The sequence below is a fragment of the Engystomops pustulosus genome, chromosome 5, assembly GCF_040894005.1.
Source record: "Engystomops pustulosus chromosome 5, aEngPut4.maternal, whole genome shotgun sequence".
NCBI lineage: Eukaryota > Metazoa > Chordata > Amphibia > Anura > Leptodactylidae > Engystomops > Engystomops pustulosus.
The window spans coordinates 203,694,952-203,716,455 of record NC_092415.1 but is presented as its reverse complement, the minus strand read 5'-3'; the positions used below and the strand labels follow the sequence as shown (position 1 = coordinate 203,716,455).

General features: G+C 41.0%; 1 protein-coding gene across 2 annotated transcripts in view; it reads left to right on the top strand.

Annotated features, from left to right (window-relative positions):
- The window catches only part of DGKB (diacylglycerol kinase beta), a 366,542-nt gene extending 353,446 nt beyond the window's left edge, over window positions 1-13,096 (top strand). For both annotated transcript variants that reach the window (XM_072154389.1, XM_072154390.1), the window contains exon 25: window positions 12,628-13,096. In XM_072154389.1, coding sequence (XP_072010490.1) covers window positions 12,628-12,735 — 108 coding nt within the window. In that variant the 3' untranslated portion in view covers window positions 12,736-13,096. The remainder of the gene's footprint in view (window positions 1-12,627) is intronic.
- Window positions 13,097-21,504: the final 8,408 nt, after the last annotated feature.

The window sequence follows — 21,504 nt, the reverse complement described above, 5'->3', positions numbered from 1 at the left end:
TCAATACAGAGCAGCGTTAGGACAGAATAATATTTCCAGGCGACTCCTGTGCCGAACCTGGTTGACCATGGATGATGCCACCACAGTACATTTATATGCTGTCCTTCACCACAGCCATAATTTATCCAACTATGGATCTTCATTACACATCGGTTCAGAAAGCAGTGATGACATAATGTCCTTCTACAGCCTTACAAGGTCTTCTTCCCATCATCTACCCAACTATGGTTACTGTAAGAAGTTCTAAGAACCTAGCAACATACATTCAACCCCAGTTTGTAGTTTTGAACCATTAAAACAACAACTGTAGAAGATCCAAAGCTTTTATCTTTCTTTTCAGGAGCATCTCGTCTACTGCCCATGTTCCTCCTAATGCTTTATAATATCACCATCTCCCCCGTTTCTCCGAACATGGTTTCTCTATAGATCATAAGAACATTTGTATTCATTCCTAAACTGCGGAGAGCGCCTTCCCCTGCATCTAAATGCAATGTATTCATAGCCTCCACATAATTTATTTCCTTTTTCACTCTTCATGCAAGATGGGGTCTTAGCCAAAAAACACATTAGATCAACTACTATCAAGGTAAGCCATTCACGGGCCAAGTTCACTCCGTCTTGGCAGCAGCTTGTTGTGGAAGGGAATTCATGAGCTCGCTTTCCCACTTCTCCGTAAACCTGGATGAGCCAACAAAACAGCAAAAATAACATCAAAGATGCTGTTGAGGTTTCAGTGTTGTTTTTAGCATCAAAGTAAAAGTTAGGTTACAAAGACTACAAGATTTCTTTTGTTATATTGTTTTATCAGATATTATTTTTGACTTCTATTTCTAATTTTTATGACAATTTAAATTTGAGAAAATGTATCCACATCCGAAGAAGACAATAATGGTTGGGAAGGGTCAGGGTGAAACCTAAAAGGAAAGAAAATCCATTTTTTCCAGGTTTCTTTGTAAGAATTTGGCTTTATTGGAAGAATAGAAACATTTTCAGGACTGTCCTAACAATAATTTCAAAGACCCCAAGATGGAACTCAATAGACCCCATTGTAAGTCAGTAATATAATTCAAACACCATTGATATCCACCATATAAAATATCCACTCCATCTTTGTTTTGGAAACAATGAAACACATTAAGACAGAATCTAAATGTCATCTTGCCGTCCAGATCCAGTGCAATACAATCATTTGAACAAAATGATAATTTTCAGAAATTTTTGATGGACCTGAATTACCTTCGGTAATCTCCTCCTCCCGGCAGACATGGCCATGGATTGTCGCTCACCGATGACATCACAGGGAGCATCAATCCTTGAGGAAATGGTTGCAGGCACTAGGTGTTACCAGAGATAGTGAACGTTTGGACAAACTTGGCCGTACCCAAACCCAGTGTCGGACTGGCCCACCAGAGCACCAGAGGATCCTCCAGTGGGCCCTGGCTCCACCCAATAATGAACCCCAGGGGTCCATCAGAAAACACCACAATTTGAAGGCTGCTAGAGTATATTTCCTGGGGTGATAATGAAGAGTAGGCCAACTGATTGATTTTCTCTGGTGGGCCTAAGGAACCCCAGTCCGACACTGCCCAAACCTGAATAGGTCCACTTATCCCTAATCAATAATAGTATAAATATTTTTAGGATGGAAAACCCCTTTAATAAAGGTGGATTTTTGTATCAATTGAATTCACTTCTTATTTATTACAAAACTTTCCTCGTCTGATTTTCACTGCTGCATGTTCTTACGAGATCCTATTAATTAGCTGTAGAGGGAATTCTATCCTCCCTCACTCGGAGAAGTGATATTTACGGGAGCACCGCAAACCATGGAAGATATTAATAGTAATGGATCTTCAGTGTCTCTGATCTGAACCTCTTGTGTCTGTGATGTTAAATTGTCACTAAATATGAAGATCACAGACTATGAATATAAGGGTTTATTTGTCAGGGCTTCAGTGCATTGACACAGGTGTAGAAGCCCTGAAATAATCGCAAATGGTCACGTATCGCTAGAATTTGCTATTATTTTCCTCTTCGCATTGGCTTGACACACCAGGGGCCGGCACAAGGCGTTCCTGTCCCTTCATTGGCCCCACATGTGAAAAGTCTCTGACTGTGCCTATTTCTACGCCCCGGTAGGACCAAGCCTCTTGATGTATCCGGCTGCACCAGAGGGACGCAGGGGCTACCATACAACAAATAACCCCCATAGACTAATATTTCATAGAATCAGTCTGATATGTTGTATTATGGATGACTCCAGTCTTTGGGGTTATTAATAATGTGCTCGGCAGCCTCGGATCCTCTCAAGCTCAGACCTCTTCATGTATTTGATGGGTGGCCATGACACGTTTTGCTTCTATGCCCTGCGCCAACTTCCCTTCAAATCCCTCCACCCTCCGATTACCGATTCGCTAGCATTTGCAATTTTTTTCAAGGCTTGTACACAAGTAGAAGTCATCATAATTGTCATCATAATTGATCCATGAAATACCTGACCTGTCCAAACAAATCCTAGCCATCCCACGGAATTAGAATGGATTTGTTTTGTCCTACACAGCCAATGCTGTGTAATCAGATCTGTGTGTATGTTGTTGTTGTTAGTAGCAGCAGTACTGTGATATTTGGATTTATATTCTACGATTGTAGCTTCTCACACTGGGGTGTGTGTCCTCACACTACTGTGTTCTGTGCTCTCTGAAGACAATGTAATGTGTTGTCCCCAAAGAACAGGGCACTGAAAGTCCCACAGTGCTGCCCTCTAAGCTTTCTTTGAGGTCCCACTTGGTAATGGAGATGGAGACAAAGCATGCCCACTACACTAAACTTATCTACGTCCCAAGGTGCATGCTGTAAGGTAGATGATTTTGCACAAATTGGGGCAAGAAGGCAGCCACTATAGTCATAGTATCATAGTTTATACGGTTGAAAAAAGACACTTGTCCATCAAGTTCAACCAAGGAAGGGAAGGGATTGGATGAGGAAGGGATTTATGGGAAACAATTCTATATAACATAACAATCAATGTTATTTCGGCATCTAGACCCTTCTTGAAGTTCTCTGCTGTCCCTGCTGTGACCAGCGCCTGAGCTCGGCTATTCCACAGATTGAAAGTTCTCATAGTAAAAAAGCCCTGTCGCCTCTGGTGATTAAACCTTGTTTTCTCCAGACGGAGACAGTGCCCCCCTTGTCTTTTGATTTGATTTCATCTGAAACAACCTACCACCATATAAAAAAATACAATAAAAAATAAACAACTAAAAGCAAGACTGAAAAAAAATTGTTTATATATTTTTATATTAATATAAATTTGAGGTGATACATGTAGATTATTTTTTACTCCTAGCAGAGGATCACTCAAGGACCAACGACATCTACAACATTCCTAAATATTTAAGCCTTCACATAGATTTTTTAGTAGACCCCCTCCCCTCCCGCGCCATTAATTCCATTTGTTTACCTTCTCATAATTTACTTTAATTTTACAGTCATCAATATTATTTCTCAGCACTGACAACACAATTTACTGCTTGCGTGCTCGCGGCGGAGCAGAATTGGGAGGCGAAGGTGTAAAGGCACCAGCTTTTAAATCTGTGACTGGTAAGAGCAAAGATTACCTATGAGTAATTTCTAATTAATTTAGGATAATTAAGAGAAAAAAATTGCACATTTTAATTAAGCTTAAAATAATCCAAACTGTCATTTCCTGGTATCTGCGGAATATATTACTCCCATAGTCTGACACTGATCTGTTACAGACTGGAGCACAGAGGCTTTATTAATGTAAGGGCTCAGTGATACCTATTAAAACAAAACATGCAAAAATAGTCTGAATCATTTACATAATGTTTCCAGCTCTGTCACCTCCACTTTGTGCTCAGGATTAATGATGGGACCATTACATTGTCTTATTTACCTGAACTAATGGAAGAGGGAGAGAGAACAGAAAATAAAATCACACAATGTGGTTACTTTCTGCTGCAAATGACTTAAAGGGAACCTGTTGGTGCCACTGGTTAAAGGGGTTGTCCGAGAGTTATGACTATAAACTAAAGGTGGCCAGAGGGGGCTGCTTACAAAAATAAAGATCTACTTACCTTCCGGTGTCCCACACCATGTAAAGAAACATGGCCACCAGAGCAGCGCTGGACCCAGCTTCTGGCCGTCCGTGGCCGGCCACGCCTACCCGTCTTTATTCACAGCAATGCGGCCCGGATGGTTGTCAGGTCTGGCCGGAAGCTGAGTCCAGCGCTGCTCCGGCAGCCATGTTTGTTTACATGGCGCCCGGCCCGGAGCGACAGCAGTGCGGGACCTTTAGTTTATTTTCATAACTCTCGGACAACCCCCTTAGAGGAAATCTACCACCAGGATGAAGGGTTGTCAACCAAGCGCACTTACATGGAGGTGTGCAACCCATCTGGCAGGATCCGCTCTTCTTTTAGCTTCTTGTGTCTCGATGTGTTTAGTTTTTGCAAAAAAAGGTGTTACAATTATGCAAATGCCTGAGGAGCTCCAGGGTCAAATGACAGCTATGAAACCCAGAGCCCCTCAGGAACATTTGCATAATTTTAAAGCTTTTTTTTTTTAAACAAGTACACAAGAAGCTGCTGGTAGATTTCATTTAAGACTCAAGCAGGATAAATTGTTTGGAGATGTTTCAAAATAAGTTTCATAAGACATTGTCATTCTGTGACTGAGGCAAGGATACATTCGTCTTTACATTAACAAAAATCTTGACATCAATATGTTGTCATCTCCAAGGGGCGATCTGTGTGTTGCATCTATTTAGAGTATCGATAAGTATAAATGTGGTGCCCGGTTAGGGGTGTCACCATGTGTTGCTGCTCTTCGGAAGGGATGGGATGGCGTGGTGCACCCCAATGGGAAATAAGTCCAGAGAGTCAGGGTCTGCAGTTTCCTTCTTACTAAAGAAATTCAGGTGCAAAGTAATACGAGCCAATCATAGGGCTGACTCCTCCAATCTCCTCCCTGGTAGAAGAAGGGATCTACGCTGAGGAAAGGCCTAGTGTAGCTATCACATTCTTTCTCAGAAGGCTGGTACACTAGTCACGGGCTAGTAGCCCCAGGTCTATGGCAGAGTATCTCCATCTCAGCTTCTTCTTCTGGTGGCTCAGGTTGACCGGCAGTCTTCTTCTCCCAGTTCTGTTATCACATCACTACAATGTCACAAAGGGGTGTCATACACACTTCCAAATGTGGCCAACCATTGGTTGTGTTGTGAGTTGTAGCCGGTCAAGCGCTTCGAGAAAATGTTGGACACTTACTGTAATGAAAAATTGGTGTCCTAAAACCAAATATGAGATAGATCAGAACTAAACTTTAAAACTGAAAATATCTACAGTATACGTGAGAAATATGGTGGGAGTAGGAAGCGTTTCCAAAATATAATTTCTCACCATTTGTCATTGAAGAATCTGTCATCAGTCTCTGAAATTTAAAAGACCCTACTACATCACCCTGGGGTTCCACAACACGCCTCGGGAAACTTTTGACTGACCATAAATCCACACTTACGGCCTGAAAATATTTGATCAGATATTTGATTGGTGGGTAGTCGATACTTGGTCCCCCTATTTGAACCTATTTTATTTGGACCCATGTAACCGAAGATCCCGAACTCTGCGAAAGCTAAAGTGATGTCTTAAGTTCACCACAAGTACATGGAACCAACTGTGTTCCACATGCATGGCAAGTCTGTTGACATCCCATGGATCAGATATTGGTGGCTATAAATCCCTAGTCAGATTGTTGTAGTTGGGTCTTTTGAGGTTGTGACTCCACGACCCCGTGGAGACCTGAAGAAGTTGGGCACCTCAGGCTTAACACCCGATAGATACAAGGGCCCTCCATTCAGATATTGATAGCCAACGCCTTTAAGGATGAACTTTAGAATTTGATAAAAATTCCCTATTTAAAGTGTGTTCAATATTCTATAAATTTTTTTAAAATTCTGAAGATAAAAAAAAGCTAAAATAAACATCACATGTATCACAGCCTCGAATCTGCTGCACCAACAACTACTATAACCCTATCCCTGACCACATTGTGCACAAGCCTTGAAGGTGTCGGTACCCAGGAGATCTGCCAAAATAACATTTCACACTTGAGTTTCTTCTCATTAAATTTTGTTTAGAAAAAAAAAATGCTATTTTTGACGAGATCCCAAAATGCATGCATAAAAAAAATTTAAAGGAGCCCTTAATATGCTGAGAAAACACCATCACACTGACATATATTTTCTTAAATCGACCATAAAACGCGTCGCAGGTACCTCGCTCCTGAAACGTCTACATATGTGTTTCTTAAAAAGATGTATTCATGGTTTCGCCCCCGAATAGCAGATTTTATTGCGCTGGGCTAAGCTTATTCTGAATACCTCTGCCATAACATAAGTGTCAAAAACACTCGCTTATTTACAATGCCGCATTCGAGGCCTCGAAGAGATGAATATGCTCATTGAGGAAAGGGACCCATTCATTAAGGTGCTCCGCCGCGTCCCACCGTCACAGGTGTTCAGGCCAGAACTAATCAAGAAATTACCACTTATGGGATTACCAAATTACTGCTATCATTAATATGTGCAGGGTGGTAGAAACAGCTATTTATAAAGCATCCAGTGGGTCTAGGACTGTGGACTGTACAAACATAGATCTGTGACGCCCACAATGGGGCTCATTTACGAAGACGAATATTACCGATTTGTGCCGTTTTTCCCTGAATTGCCCCGGGTGTTTGGTGCCCGCGATCGGATTGTGTCACATCAGCGCCTACTTGCACGCGACGGAAATCGGGGGCGTGGCCTTTGGAAAACCAAATGGATTTGGAAAAAAACCGGCATTTAAAAAATAATTTGTGTCGCTTGACACGCACTCACATGCACCGAAGAGAAGAAGGTGAACTCTGGCGGACCTCAGCGCAGCAACGACACCTGGTGGACATCGGGTGGACGACCTTAGTGAGTCCCGGCAGAACCCGAATCCTCGTCGGAGAATGCGCCGCTGGATTGCGACTGGACCGGGTAAGTAAATGTGCCCCAATGACTTCAAGGGTCTACTACGGTCACGATTTTTGGAAACGTATAAATAATAAAACGTATAAATAATTTGACTTTGAGAAATACCAAGGTCAAAGTAGGCAGCGCAGTACAGAGAAACACTATTACAGCACAATATCAAGCTAGGAACCTATTGCTCAGACACCTACCTGTGGAGGAAGGTGCCTTATATAGGAAGCAGGAGATTGGCTGGGAGCTGAAAGGTTTCCAGGTTCTTTTGACTTCTTTTGACTTGGGTTTAATCCTTAGCCAAAGCAGAGCCCCATCTCTGTACTGCTGTCAGGTGTATTAGCTCCCATAAGGCAATGGTTCTCCTTATGGAAATGAGTTCTTTAGTGCAATGCATTATGGGACAAAAATGCAAGAGGTAGAAGCCAAAAACACTACTCTACAAATGTTTCCCTAGCGCCAACTATAGGTAACTACTTTGCGAATCATTGGAAATATTGGAGAGTTGTTGGTGGGTGATGAAGGGGTGACCACAAGCCACTTGTCTTGGGTCTTCTTGGCATACAGAATTTTACCCCTGGCAGGAGAAGAGTAATTATGACTAGCGATGAGCCGACCCGAACCAAAGTGTTTGTGTCCATGCCAAACATTGCAGGTTCGGGCCTCCAAAACTTAACCTGGATTTCAGCCCAAAGTTCAGGTATATTGTCCAGATTATCTCCTCCTCCCACAGCGCCAACACCAGCGATTGGTCCCTGCACCGATAACCGGTGATAACTCTTTATATGCCGCCAGCAAAGGTAAACCTGGCCCAGGATCGGTCTCTCCTATCTATAGCGTTCATATTCCCTGGGACACTTACTAAGATATTCAATCCCTACGATACTTTACATATGCAGCTCTTTTATGGACAGGGCCAAAATGTGGCAAAAATTTTCTACTACACAGAATTTTTTTTATTACTTTGTGTTTTTTCTCTTTGATATCCTTGTTATACCCCCATCCAGCAGCACAATGTTACCCCGTCCGAGCTGCCCCCTCATACGTGTAATACGGCCCTGACTCCCTCTTATCTTCATGTCAGCCTCTGATTGCATAAAAATGATGACAAACACCAGAATGAACATCGTTGTATCATATCATATAATACCACTTAATTATATGCTCAATGATCTGCCCTAAAATGAATATGCATCAGATCATTAGAATATTAATTAAGAATGCATCTATGATAAGTGATGTGCAGCATGAAGACGGGACTACTCGTTGCGGAGCATCTACATGGGCTCATCTGTATTACAAAGATTAGATATTATGGAAATCCATATTAAAGGGGATGTTCACTTTCATTAAAGTTGATCTTAGACCTCACGATTCCGGCCTTGTGTATAATCTGGGGGCCCATCCGATACCTCTGGGTGTCTCTGCTTCTCCGACCATTCCAATCATTGTACAGGCAGTCCCCGAGTTACGTACAAGATAGGTTCTTTAGGTGAATTTGTATGGAAGTCGGAACAGGTATATTTTTTAATTGTAACTCCAGACTAAACATTTTGTGTCCCATTGACAATTGGATTTTTAAAAAATTTTTGCTGCCATGGGGGCAAATATTATCCATAAAGCTTCATTATAGAAACCTTACAGCTGATCATTGCAGCCTGGGACTATAGTAACATCCAGAGACTTCACCAGAGGTCACAAGGGACAGAGGGGTCCGTCTGTAACTAGGGGTCAACTGTAAATTCGGAGACCACCTGTATAATTTGTGGTTTGTGATCTTACTTGAACCTTTGTGTTTGTGCATGTTATTAAGGGGTAGGGGTATTTAGGTAGTGTTCAAATCCAGTATGACGCATGGCTGCACCTACCTTAGTCCTTGCCCATTGGTTACCTACTGGTAACCTTTGAACCAGCTCCCAGCCAATCACCTGCTTCCGTGGCCTATTTAAGGTATATTCCCTCACAGGAAGGTGCCTGAGCAATAGGTTCCTAGTTTGATATTGTGATAGTGTTTCACTGTGCTGTGCTGCCTACCTTGATCTTGGTCTTTCTTTTCTTTGCTTATTCTTTCTTTGGTGTCTCTCTCCTCACCTCGCTCTGCTGTGTGAGGTCCAGAATTCTAAAAAGTTGGACTCCACAGATAGGAGAAGCCCCAAGGCTGTGTAAAGGTAGAACCACTGGAGAACCCTGTAATAGGGAAGAACTGTAAACTTAAAGAGAACCTGTCCAGGAAGATTTGGGACACTAAACCACCCACAGGTCATTATAGACTGGTGGTTTAGTGTCCCAAATCGCCCTGCATGAGTCTTCTCCATGGGCGCAAAAGTAACCCAAACATTAATACTCACCTCCATCCTCATATTGTGCATAGCCCATTGGCAGGGTCAGGCTCTTACCGATTGAGGTTGTGGCTCACTCACTTCAATTGTTTCAATAAAAAATAGGTTTGTTCTTAAGTTGAATTTGTATGTAAGTCGAAACTGTATATTTTATAATTGTAGATCCAGACAAAAAATTAGCAAAATTGTTTGCTGTAATTGGACCAAGGATTATCCATAAAGCTTCATTACAGACGCCTTACAGCTGATCATTGCAGCCCGGGACTATAGTAACATCCAGAGAGGTCACCAGAGGGTAGAGAGGTCCGTCTGTAACTAGGGGTCGTCTGTAAATCGGGTGTCCATAAGTAGGGGACTGTCTGTATTCTACATAATCCCTCCCGTTACAAGATCACGGGTGACGTTACCGATAAAAGAGCATCCAGGCTTCGAGTGATCAAATAAGGAACCAGATGAGAGGAGGAGGTTACTCAAGGGTGACCAAACTTTTTTCGGAGTCTAAATTGATTCAGTTCTGTGGATTATAACTCGGCTGCAATTTCAGGACATTTTTTTTTTTTTATCAAATATCTCGTCAAGAAAAATTGCCGATTCCCCAAAAATTTTTTAAAAATTCAATTTTCGCTCCTAATGGCTCTCGTGTGCGTGACATACCTTATTATTTAGTACATTTAATATATGGCACGGGGGGGGGGGGAAGATATTCATTCCACATTGCAAATGTCAGCTATGTACTTTGTAAGAAATATTTTTAGCGGCTCGTAATAGACCGGTGTTTCTGACCAGGGAAATGCGTTTTGTGTGGGGGGGCCGCGGCGCCGATGACAACTGATATTTAATGGATGATGAATCCTTAGTATTAGTCGTGGGGTCTTAAAGAAAAATGTCTCCCAAGACTTGAGTGAAACTTTCGGCATCGCCAGCCCCCAAGGCAACGCGTAACCTTTTTATTACGTAATTAGGGACATCGATTATCTTACAACAATGTATCTTAAAGTCACAAGGAAAATGCCACTTTGATAATCACTTTCAATTAGCTTTAAGCCAAGCGGGCGCCGCGAAAATGTCTTCCTTCTTTAATTTTGAATTAGGAAACGTCGTCGACATAATCTTTCCACCATGTGTATCATTTAAGGTAGTTTATGCTAAAATAAATCAAAAATAGTATCATTGTCCCCGGTGGATGGCGCAGTTATACAAGAGTGATATCATTAGCGGCTCATTAGCAGATTAGACAACGAGTTCATCTTTGGTGGCTTTTTCCCGTTGGCTGACCTTTCTCCGTCTTTATGGGTGTCTGTTAGATCTATGGTGGAGCAAAGGGAAGTGTAAGGTGCTACGAGATGGACAAAAAAATGAGAAGTCGCGAGGAGACAACTATTAACGTTTTAGTACTTCTGGTTCTTTTGTGAAACTCCTTTCTTCGGTCTATTTGGTTTTAATTTGGGTAAATTAGGCAATTTTCAAAATTAAAAAAAATACTGGATTTTATTTTATGGCTCTTGGTAACATATCGTTCTCGCCTGGTACTCAAATGTGGATCCAGGACCAAAAGAGTTCACATGATCTTCTTCATCATGAAGAGATAGGAATACATACACATATATATAAAAAATTTTAATTGTCAATGAATTTTTGAATGGGTCTCAGATCGGGTGTCAACTCACGCCCATGGGTATCCAAGGCAGTAATATAGTTTGCTTAGCCACAAGCTCAAATGAGGGTATATGAGGTCTTCAAGGGTTTGTTCACTGTTAGTAAATACTTGATATTGTTTGTGTAATGAATGTTAAATAACTTTTATATACTCAAGTATAAGCCCACCTCAGTATAAGCCGAGGCCTCTAATTTTACCTCAAATAACTGGGAAAACTTATTGACTCGAGCATAAGACTAGGGTGAGAAATGTATTGGTCACAGCCTCCCCCAGTAAAAAAAATGCCCTGCAGCAGCCCCCCTAGTAATGAAATTCCCTGCAGCATCCCCCCTGTAATGAAATGCCCTGCAGCAGCCCCCCTAGTAATGAAATGCCCTGCATCTGCCCCCCCTAGTAATGAAATGCCCAACAACAGCCCCCCTAGTAATGAAATGCCCTGCATCTGGCCCCCTAGTAATGAAATGCCCAACAGCAGCCCCCTAGTAATGAAATGCCCTGCAGCAGCCCCCTAGTAATGAAATGCCCTGCTGCAGCCCCCCTAGTAATGAAATGCCCTGCAGCAGCTCCCTAGTAATGAAATCCCCTACAGAAGCCCCCTAGTAATGAAATACCCTGCAGCAACCCCCCTAGTAATGAAATGCCCTGCATCTGCCCCCTAGTAATGAAATGCCCCGCAGCAGCCCCCCTAGTAATGGAATGCCCTGCAGCATCCTCCTGTAATGAAATGCCCTGCAGCAGCCCCCCTAGTAATGAAATGCCCTGCAGCAGCCCCCCAGTAATTAAATGCCTATTGCAGTCCCCCAATAATGAAATGCCAGATGCAGCCCCCTAATGAATTTCCCTGCAGCCCCTCTATGAATGAAATACCCTGTTCCCCCCTATAATTGAAATGCTCTGAAGTCCCCCTATTAATGAAATGCCCTGCAGCCCCCCTAAAGACATGCCCTTTAGCCCTCCACTATAGTCGGAATGTACCATTAAAGAATCATGGTTAAGGAGTGGACCTGGTCAACTTCTTTTCAGATTTGGGTACTGAACCAGAAACCTCACCCCCACTGGTAACACCCTTGATCGGTGCTGGCACCCTTTAAATGCCTCTGGCAAATAGAGTAAATGTCACCTCACCAATCGCAGGGGGTGGGAGGAACGCCGGGAGGGGGTCAAGTATAAGCCGACCCAAGTATAAGCCGAGACCCCTAATTTTACCACAAAACCTGGTAAAACCTATTTTTTATTTACTCGAGTATAAGCCGAGTTTGGGTTTTCAGCACATTTTTTTGTGCTGAGAAACTAGGCTTATACTCAAGTATATATGGTACTACAAAAATTTCTCAAAATCACGAGCAAACAAGCAGAGAGTTCTGCCTATACTGACGGGTGCACTCATCACTAATTGGGTCTCCAAAATGAGAAATTCATCAGTAAAACGTTTATTGAAATCATCTTGAGGCTACATTTAGAATAAGATCCCCTGGGGGAAGGGACTTCTATGAATCTCTTCATTTTTTTTTGGATTAATTTTTACTGTGTTTGGTTGGAAATCTATAAATTGTTAAAAAAAACCTTCTATAATAATGATTTTTTTTATACATTTTGTTTCTATTTAGATCAAAATTACCCACAAGAACCAAGCTCCAATGCTGATGGGACCGCCCCCGAGGAACAGCATCTTCACATCCTTCATCAAAGGGACAATGAGCAGGAACAAAGAGTGAACAATGTTGCATTTCTACATTCATTGGACACATTGGCCTCTTAACCTTTATTGCTAGGCTTAATAGTCGTCATTGGAATAATGGGCTTGCTTTTTTCTATTTTTTTTTTTTTTATTTTAACGTTAAATTATCGTTTTAATTTATTGTGCAGGTTTTTTTTCATGTCTGGCATGTGCAGTCAGTATTTATTTCTCTTGAGCAGCATTACGTCCCGTAATGTTTGCATGCACCTGAGTTACTATTATGCATCTGAATGCTGAGACCTCTTGTTTCCACGTTGCATCCTCAACAGGGAGAAGTAAAGATTATCCAATATTTTCGGGGGGAAATACTTCACTTTAGTATAGAATTAACATGAATTTGTACATATAGCTATGATAATTATTTTAATTTTTTTTTTAAATTATGATATTGTATTATTTACCAAGGGACGACCCAGTCTTCGAAAATTTGTTCCTTGTAGAGTAACCATCGTTTCAGATTATTTTTGATTTTCTGTATGTGTACGGAGTGTTGTGAACATTTTTCCAATATACTTCACTTCAATTCTTCAATTCTGCTTAGTTTGTAAAGAAACAGACAACAATGTTCCCCTTGGTGACAGTGTAACATCTCTGTTGCTATGATAAATCTGTCTACAGGATTGAAGACGGTTTTCTCTCTCCTCTCCTGTTGGTTACACAGCTATCTTCCTCGCTGTAGTATGCTATGAACAAGATTTTCATGATGTTTATGAAGTTCAAGAAGTTCATGATGTAAGTGAGGGGGTTAATCTTCCCTTCTCAGAGCTGTTTAACCAAACACAGAGAGATTAGATGTGAGCTGATGCAGCCTGCATAGACACACACTATAAAGCCTGGAATACGCATCTCTATGGTAGGGAGTAACTTGATTTTTTTTTTTTACAAACGAAGCCTAATTTGTTAATGAAGCATATTAGAAAATTGTTCACCACATGCCCCCATACACAATATAAAAAAAATTGTCTCAATTGATGGTTACAGTTTAAGGGTCCATCAACATTATATGGATGAGAGAATATAGGTCAGAGATGGAGACCTACATCTCACTTGGATTTTATTATATTATATACAAATTTGGATTTAGATGATTGCAATCAATCATCAAAGCTATGATATGAGTATAGAGCTAAGACTATAGACTGGGATAACCCTTTACAATTGATGTATAGTGAATGCAACAAATTATTTATTTTTAGGTGTCATATAAAGCTCAAAACCTGTGCTGCTATTGGACCCCACGTCCTCCCCCTATGATGTGCGCTTAGCAAAAAATACTGAATATAATGTTGCTTTAAAATAAAAAATCTACCTTGTAGCAGGACTTAAAGGGGAGTCGACATCTCCCAAATTACTGCACAAGTTCATACATCATTGTGTAGGGCACATTATAAGCTTGTGAAACTTGACTTTTCTATTTCCACGTTGTTTGTTTTTTTTTTTTTAGAAAATTCCATTTTTTATCTTTTGCAAATTAGGGGAGGAGCCAATCCTACTGGTGCAATTTTTCAATCTATACTCCTAATAAACACCAAGTACCTCCTTTTTACACAATGAGTGACATATCCCATAGAAAGAAGGGTAGAAACATTTGCAAAACAGGCATAAATGGCCCCACCCCTGGGGCACCGATCTGTTCAGTGACCAATCACTGGTAGTAATAATAATAATCATTCCCTTATTTGTATACCGCCTGCAGATTATGCAACGCTGCAAAGAGTTTGTCAAATCAGTCCCAATCTAATCAACCTACCAATATGTTTTGGAGTGTAGGAGGAAACCGGAGTCCCCGGAGAAAACCCACGCAAACACAGAGAGAACATACAAACTCTTTGCAGATGTTGACCTGGATGGGGCTTGAACCCAGGACCCCAGCACTGCATGGCTGTAGTGCTAACCACTGAGCCACCGTGCTGCAAGGCTGTAGTGGTAACCACTGAGCCACCGCGCTGCTAGGCTGTAGTGCTAACTACTGAACCACCGTGCTGCCCATAGATAGTAGTGTTATGTCCGGAAAGTTTATATAGCGCCCAATAAGATAAAATTCTTATTTAATAGTAAACTCCATTATTATCTACCCAATTTATAGTTTTATAACAGTTAAAGGTCATTTATTAAAAGTAAAATTTCAAACCTATTCCATAGACCTGGAAGTAAATGATAAAATTTGGGATATCTGCTGCTGCCACTAGAGGGAGCATAGGAGTTTGCTGCAGACTATGGTGTGATAGATTTTTATGCATATACAGTCTGCAGTCAGCTCCAGAGCTCCCTCTAGAGGCAGCTACTAGAAGACTTTATTTTTCTGTTTATGTCTTCATTGTAGATTCGAAAGCTCCATCCGCTCAAAGATATATTATGAAAGAATTAAGCACCTACTTTTACTAAAACAGTGGACCACCCCCTTTGATCCATCAGCTTTGTACTCGACTTATATATTTTTTTATTTTTCTGAACATCTATTATCACGTTAGGCATAAATAATTTGTGTAAATCCATACTGCGGCACAAATAACCAATCCGATCTTCAGAAAACCACTCGCTTAATAAAACCGTTTCCCGCCAAAGATTTACTGACTAAGATGTTTGCCGTAATGGGTTAATGCATAATTAATCAAGGGCATCGAATGAAATTCACAGCTGAAAAAAAAAAAAATGAAATAAATAAATTCCAGCACTTTTGATTACCTTGGCGAGTGCTCAGATTAGACGCCCGACGCATTAAGTAAACCTAAATAAATAGACTTCTGTTGCCGGGGAAGATACTGCCCCCTTTTATATGGATATCGAGCATTAATCTAGAAAATCCCTAATATTGGTATTTAATGTCTCAAGAAACACAAAATCGAGAAAAAATATTTGCATCGATGGTCCTATAACGACTACAAATCACTTACATGGAAAATAGACCCAAGTCCAAGAAATTGTTGAGCGTAAACTTAAAGGTGACCTGTCGAGGGGATTTAGGACACTAAACAACCCCCAAGTGTTTAGGCAAAGGGGCTTAATGTTCCAAAATGGCCTATATGACCACGGTATGTGGCACTTGCCCCGTAGTCGAGGGAAGACAGAGTATTACACCCCCACTCCGGTGCAAAGACACCGGATCTATGACACATGAGCGGGGAAGCCAATATATACTCACCGGGCTTCAATAGAGCACATCACAGGCACTGGCAGCACCTGAATCTGGCTCTAGATGGTACCCGATAACACCAGAACTTGGCTCCAGATAGTACCCGATAACACCAGAACTTGGCTCCAGATAGTACCCGATAACACCAGAACTTGGCTCCAGATAGTACCCGATAACACCAGAACCTGGCTCCAGATAGTACCCGATAACACCAGAACCTGGCTCCAGATAGTACCCAAGCCTGGCTCAAGATATTAACCGATAACACCAGAACTTGGCTCCAGATAGTACCCGATAACACCCAAGCCTGGCTCCAGATATTAACCGATAACACCAGAACCTGGCTCCAGATAGTACCCGATAACACCAGAACCTGGCTCCAGATAGTACCCGATAACACCAGAACCTGGCTCCAGATAGTACCCGATAGCACCAGAACCTGGGTCAAGATAGTACCCGATAACATCAGAACCTGGTTCCAGATAGTACCCGATAACATCAGAACCTGGCTCCAGATAGTACTTGATAACACCAGAACCTGGCTCCTGATAGTACCCGATAACACCAGAACCTGGCTCCAGATAGTACCAGATAACACCAGAACACCAGATGGGGACACCACTAGATTTTCGTTGACCTTTTTCGAAGCTCTGGAGATGTCCGAAGCCAGTTTGTAGAATTTTAGCCTTTACTTTGTAACAAAGTCTTATTTTCCACCTCCATATGGTCCCAAAATCTGTCAATGCTTTGAATCTGAACACAAGGTACCAGCAGTCAGAGTCTACGAATCCCAATCTGAGATTCTAGAAGACGTGAGATATTATCTATTAATAAAGGGGAAGAAAAAATAAGTAGGACATTGCAATTTTAGTCCTAATAAACTCCCCCTATTATTCCAAACCTGAGAATGGATTCTGAATCTGACTCGATAAGTAAAAAAAAGTCTAAAAATAAATAGTTTGGATATAATGTATTCTACTTAGACCCATCTAATGTGATGGTGAGAACCTTTAGTAGAATAGATTATATGGTGGTTTATCTGTTTATAGCTGGGGGACTCTTAGGACCAGGGGTGCACCAGCCATGATGCGAGTTGAGCTTCTTGCCTCAGGCAGCAGGACCTGCAGTAAGATGGGGGTAGCATTAGAGGCACAGTCACCTGCTATAAAGCAGGACCTTGCACCAAAATATAGTGTCTCTTTATACCTGATGTCAGCATGTGTGTGAGACACTGCATGTAGGGCTCCAGGCCCCTCAGGCTCATTTGCATACAGCCCTTCATCCTGGTGGTAGATGCCCTTTAACCTGATATATTACTTCTTGATGGGAGGCAAAGAAAGCCAAATTAGGAACCCTCGGATAATACCAATGATGTACTGCTCCATACCTAGTACAGGGCTCAAAGTATGGAGTATGGAAAAACATTTGTAGAATGAGCATCCAAGAAACAAGCTCCGCCCCAGAGGATCTCCTTTTATTAAATATTCAAGTGATAAATTTCCAAACCATAATTTTTTTACATTTTCCCCAAAGTGACTCTCGATTTGCTGTTCTGTTGTTGATACATTTTTAAGTAAACCATTACCACCACAACAACATTAGATATAGAAACAATAGAATCAATGCCTTAAACAATGGAAACATCCATTAATGCAATTTCCACCAAACCTTCCCTCTTTCCAAACCAGAATCCATTATTGCAAATTTTAGAAACTTTAAAAAAAAACATTTTTGGAGGATTTCTCTCTCCCTCTCTACTTTTCAAGCAGTTCATGCAAAAGAAATATACAATATTCTATGGAAAAATCCCAAATCAGATATTCTGCCTTAATCCAAAGATCTACCCTCATTCAGCTTGATTAAAGATGTTTATGTAAGTTATGATTCTAGTTAATGAGATAGTGTAATTCCTGCCACTGGGTAAAATGAGACCGTGGAGTTGTTGAAGTCGTTTACTTTGCGGCCACACGTAACATTTTGCACTTTTTTGAATTTCTGTAAATGTTTACAAAGCACATAAGTTAAAGAAACACCTAAGACGAAACTGATACAATGGGGCAGATTTAGTTATCCGGTCCATTCGCGGTCCAGCGGCGCCTTCTCTGCGGTGGATTCGGGTCTTCCGGCGATTCACTAAGGCAGTTCCTCCGACGTCCACCAGGTGTCGCTGCTGCGCTGAAGTCCGCCGAGGCCTGCCGGAGATCCTGATCCTATACTTGGTGAAGGTAAGTGCTTGTCCCGCGACACTTTTTTTTTTTTAAATGTGGCGGTTTTTCCGAATCCGTCGGGTTTTCGTCGTCCAATCGCGTGCGCCAAAATCCCGGGGCAATTCAGAAAAAATCGGAAATATTCGGGTAACATGTCGGGAAAACGCGAATCGGGCCCTTATTAAATGACCCCCAATGTGTCAAGCTTGGGGTGGGGTGGAGCATGACACAAGAATTTTCTATGGTATTCTACATATCCAGGAGTCATGCCCCGCCTCTTCCTGTTTTGTGCTTTGCCTATACATTGTATCAGATTTCCCTGGAGTGTTCCTTTAAGACAAAGTCTTGAATCAAACAAGGTAAATTGAGTTTTACCTTCCTTTTGTTGTGTATTCTATACAATGTGCATTCCACCTATTGTAATAACTGAGTTTCTAACCTATATCTTAATATGTGTGTACGCAATGTTTGTTACGCGTCGTCGATCTTATTTTTTAATGATGCAACATATCGAGGCAGTCGTCTTTTGTCGGAATTGTACAATGTGGTTGATTTATAGAACAAAAAAAATTTACGGAAAAATGACCATCATGTAAACATGGCGATTAGTGAACTGAATTTCTTTGTGCAGGCGTGATATCGTGTCGGCTATGTATATACACTGGTGATTCATGGAAAGGGGTCTGCAAGATGGGTAAAGAGGTGGACATAAAACATGGACATTGTGCAAGTAAATAGAGGGGTGAAAGAGCCCCCAAAGGGTAAATGTTCAAACTTGTCTTCATATCTCTGGAGACTTCCACAAGACCTTTGGTGAAGTCCAAACCTGTGACCACCACAAGTCAACACTTTTGGCAGGAGAAGGTCTAAAGGGTTGGCCACCATGGTCACACGTGAGTGTCTAAGAATAGGCCAAAAACATTTATTCCTTGAGAATCCATTAAGATGAGTCTTCAAATTGATTAGATGTGTCCTTGTGATATGTTCACCACAAATGGTCTTCATTTTAGAACATCCTAATTCCCTCAACTGGTTTGTTATTAACGTTGATTAATCTTGTACTTTACTTGTATCTTATTACCATCTTTTCAAAGGTATTTCCCAAAGTAATGATATTGATGACAAATTCATCAATATTAGATCTGTGCGATCTTGATACTTAAACCCTCACTGATCATCTGATCTTGAAAGTCCAACTAGTCCTTCGTCTAGTGTCAAAACCAGGAACTTCACCTTAGAGTAGAAGAGCTCCACTGCTGGCCGCCGGGTATGGTGGCGCATAAATTCCCACCCCGGTGTCATCTGATCTGATCAGAGTGGTTGGACCCCCGTCAATGTGGTATGGATGACTTATCCTATGACTAGGGATGAGTGGACCCAGACCCTCAATGTTCAAACAACTTGAACAACTTTGAGTCGAATAACTTCAGACAGAAATTTGGCACTTGGGCTCACCCCCACCAATAACACCCATGAAGCCACCAGCAGTGTCATGGGGACTCACGATCATAAGGAAAATGGTGCATGTGCCGCCGGCATTTATATGCTTTACCAATAGTATTTAAAGGGTAACACTTACGATCGGTACCAGAATCTATCATGGGTGTTATCAGTGGGTGTGAGCACTCAGGTTCCTTAACCCGAACCAAACTTGCAGTTTCGGTTTAGGATGCACCCTGAGACCTAAATGTGTCCACTCATCCTGACCTATGACTAAATTATCATGGAAAGCCCATATAATATGTATATAAAAGCTCTACTATAGCAAAAAAGAATTCTGCTAAAAAGTAACCCATTGGTGTGGTAAGATTTAGGATATGGATGTGCTCGATGGCTCAAGCACCTGACAAAGGAAGCTCTCCTTTAGCTCCTCCCCTCTGACTACAATACCTTAGTTGACATTGCATAATGCACACCAATAACTAGAACCAAGTTAAAGGAGCACAAGGTAAACACAAATTAAGTTATAAAATCTATAGAAAAACAGAAATTTGGAAAAAAGTTCTAAAATGAAGACGAAAATCGCTAAAAGTGACATTGCTAATAATGAAAATGTACATGAATGTGTGGAGGATGGGATCTGCGGCTGCAGCATTTGAGCAGTGACCAAGTTTGTAGTAGGACTTTACTGAACTATTGATGAAGTCCTGTAGTCTACACCTTGGGTATGATGGGAGTTGTAGGTACAAAAGGCCAAAGGTTGAAGAAAACTGACATGGCAAGGTGACCAGAGATGAAGCTTCATGGGAGAGCCTCACCAATTGTTGGGATGTCCTAAAAGTGGGATCTTTGTATGTTATTTTTGCTTATTTTATTGTTACAAATGAAAAATAAATAAAATACCGCACTTTCAATGATCTTCGCGTCCTGCTTTATACATTGATAGATTTCTTAACAAAAAAGAGAAACTTGAAACACAAATACCAGCGGAGACAAGAAAATCAGATTCTTGTACATAGGGGACAGTATTGTAGTAGTTATATTCCTGTACATAGGGGGCAGTATTATGGTAGTTATATTCCTGTACATAGGAGGCAGTATTATAGTAGTTATATTCCTGTACATAGGGGGCAGTATTATAGTAGTTATATTCTTGTACATAGGGGGCAGTATTATAGTAGTTATATTCTTGTACATAGGGGGCAGTATTATAGTAGTTATATTCCTGTACATAGGGGGCAGTATTATAGTAGTTATATTCTTGTACATAGGGGGCAGTATTATAGTAGTTATATTCTTGTACATAGGGGGCAGTATTATAGTAGTTATATTCTTGTACATAGGGGGCAGTAATATAGTAGTTATATTCTTGTACATAGGGGGCAGTATTATAGTAGTTATATTCCTGTACATAGGGGGCAGTATTATACTAGTTATATTTTTGTACATAGGGGCAGTATTATAGCAGTTATATTCCTGTACATAGGGGCAGTAATTTAGTAGTTATATTCTTGTACATAGGGGGCAGTATTATAGTAGTTATATTCTTGTACATAGGGGGCAGTATTATAGTAGTTATATTCCTGTACATAGGGGGCAGTATTATAGTAGTTATATTCTTGTACATAGGGGGCAGTATTATAGTAGTTATATTCTTGTACATAGGGGGCAGTATTATAGTAGTTATATTCTTGTACATAGGGGCAGTATTATAGTAGTTATATTCTTGTACATAGGGGGCAGTAATATAGTAGTTATATTCTTGTACATAGGGGGCAGTATTATAGTAGTTATATTCCTGTACATAGGGGGCAGTATTATAGTAGTTATATTCCTGTACATAGGAGGCAGTATTATAGTAGTTATATTCTTGTACATAGGGGGGCAGTATTATAGTAGTTATATTTTTGTACATAGGGGGCAGTATAATAGTAGTTATATCTTTGTACATAGGGGCAGTATTATA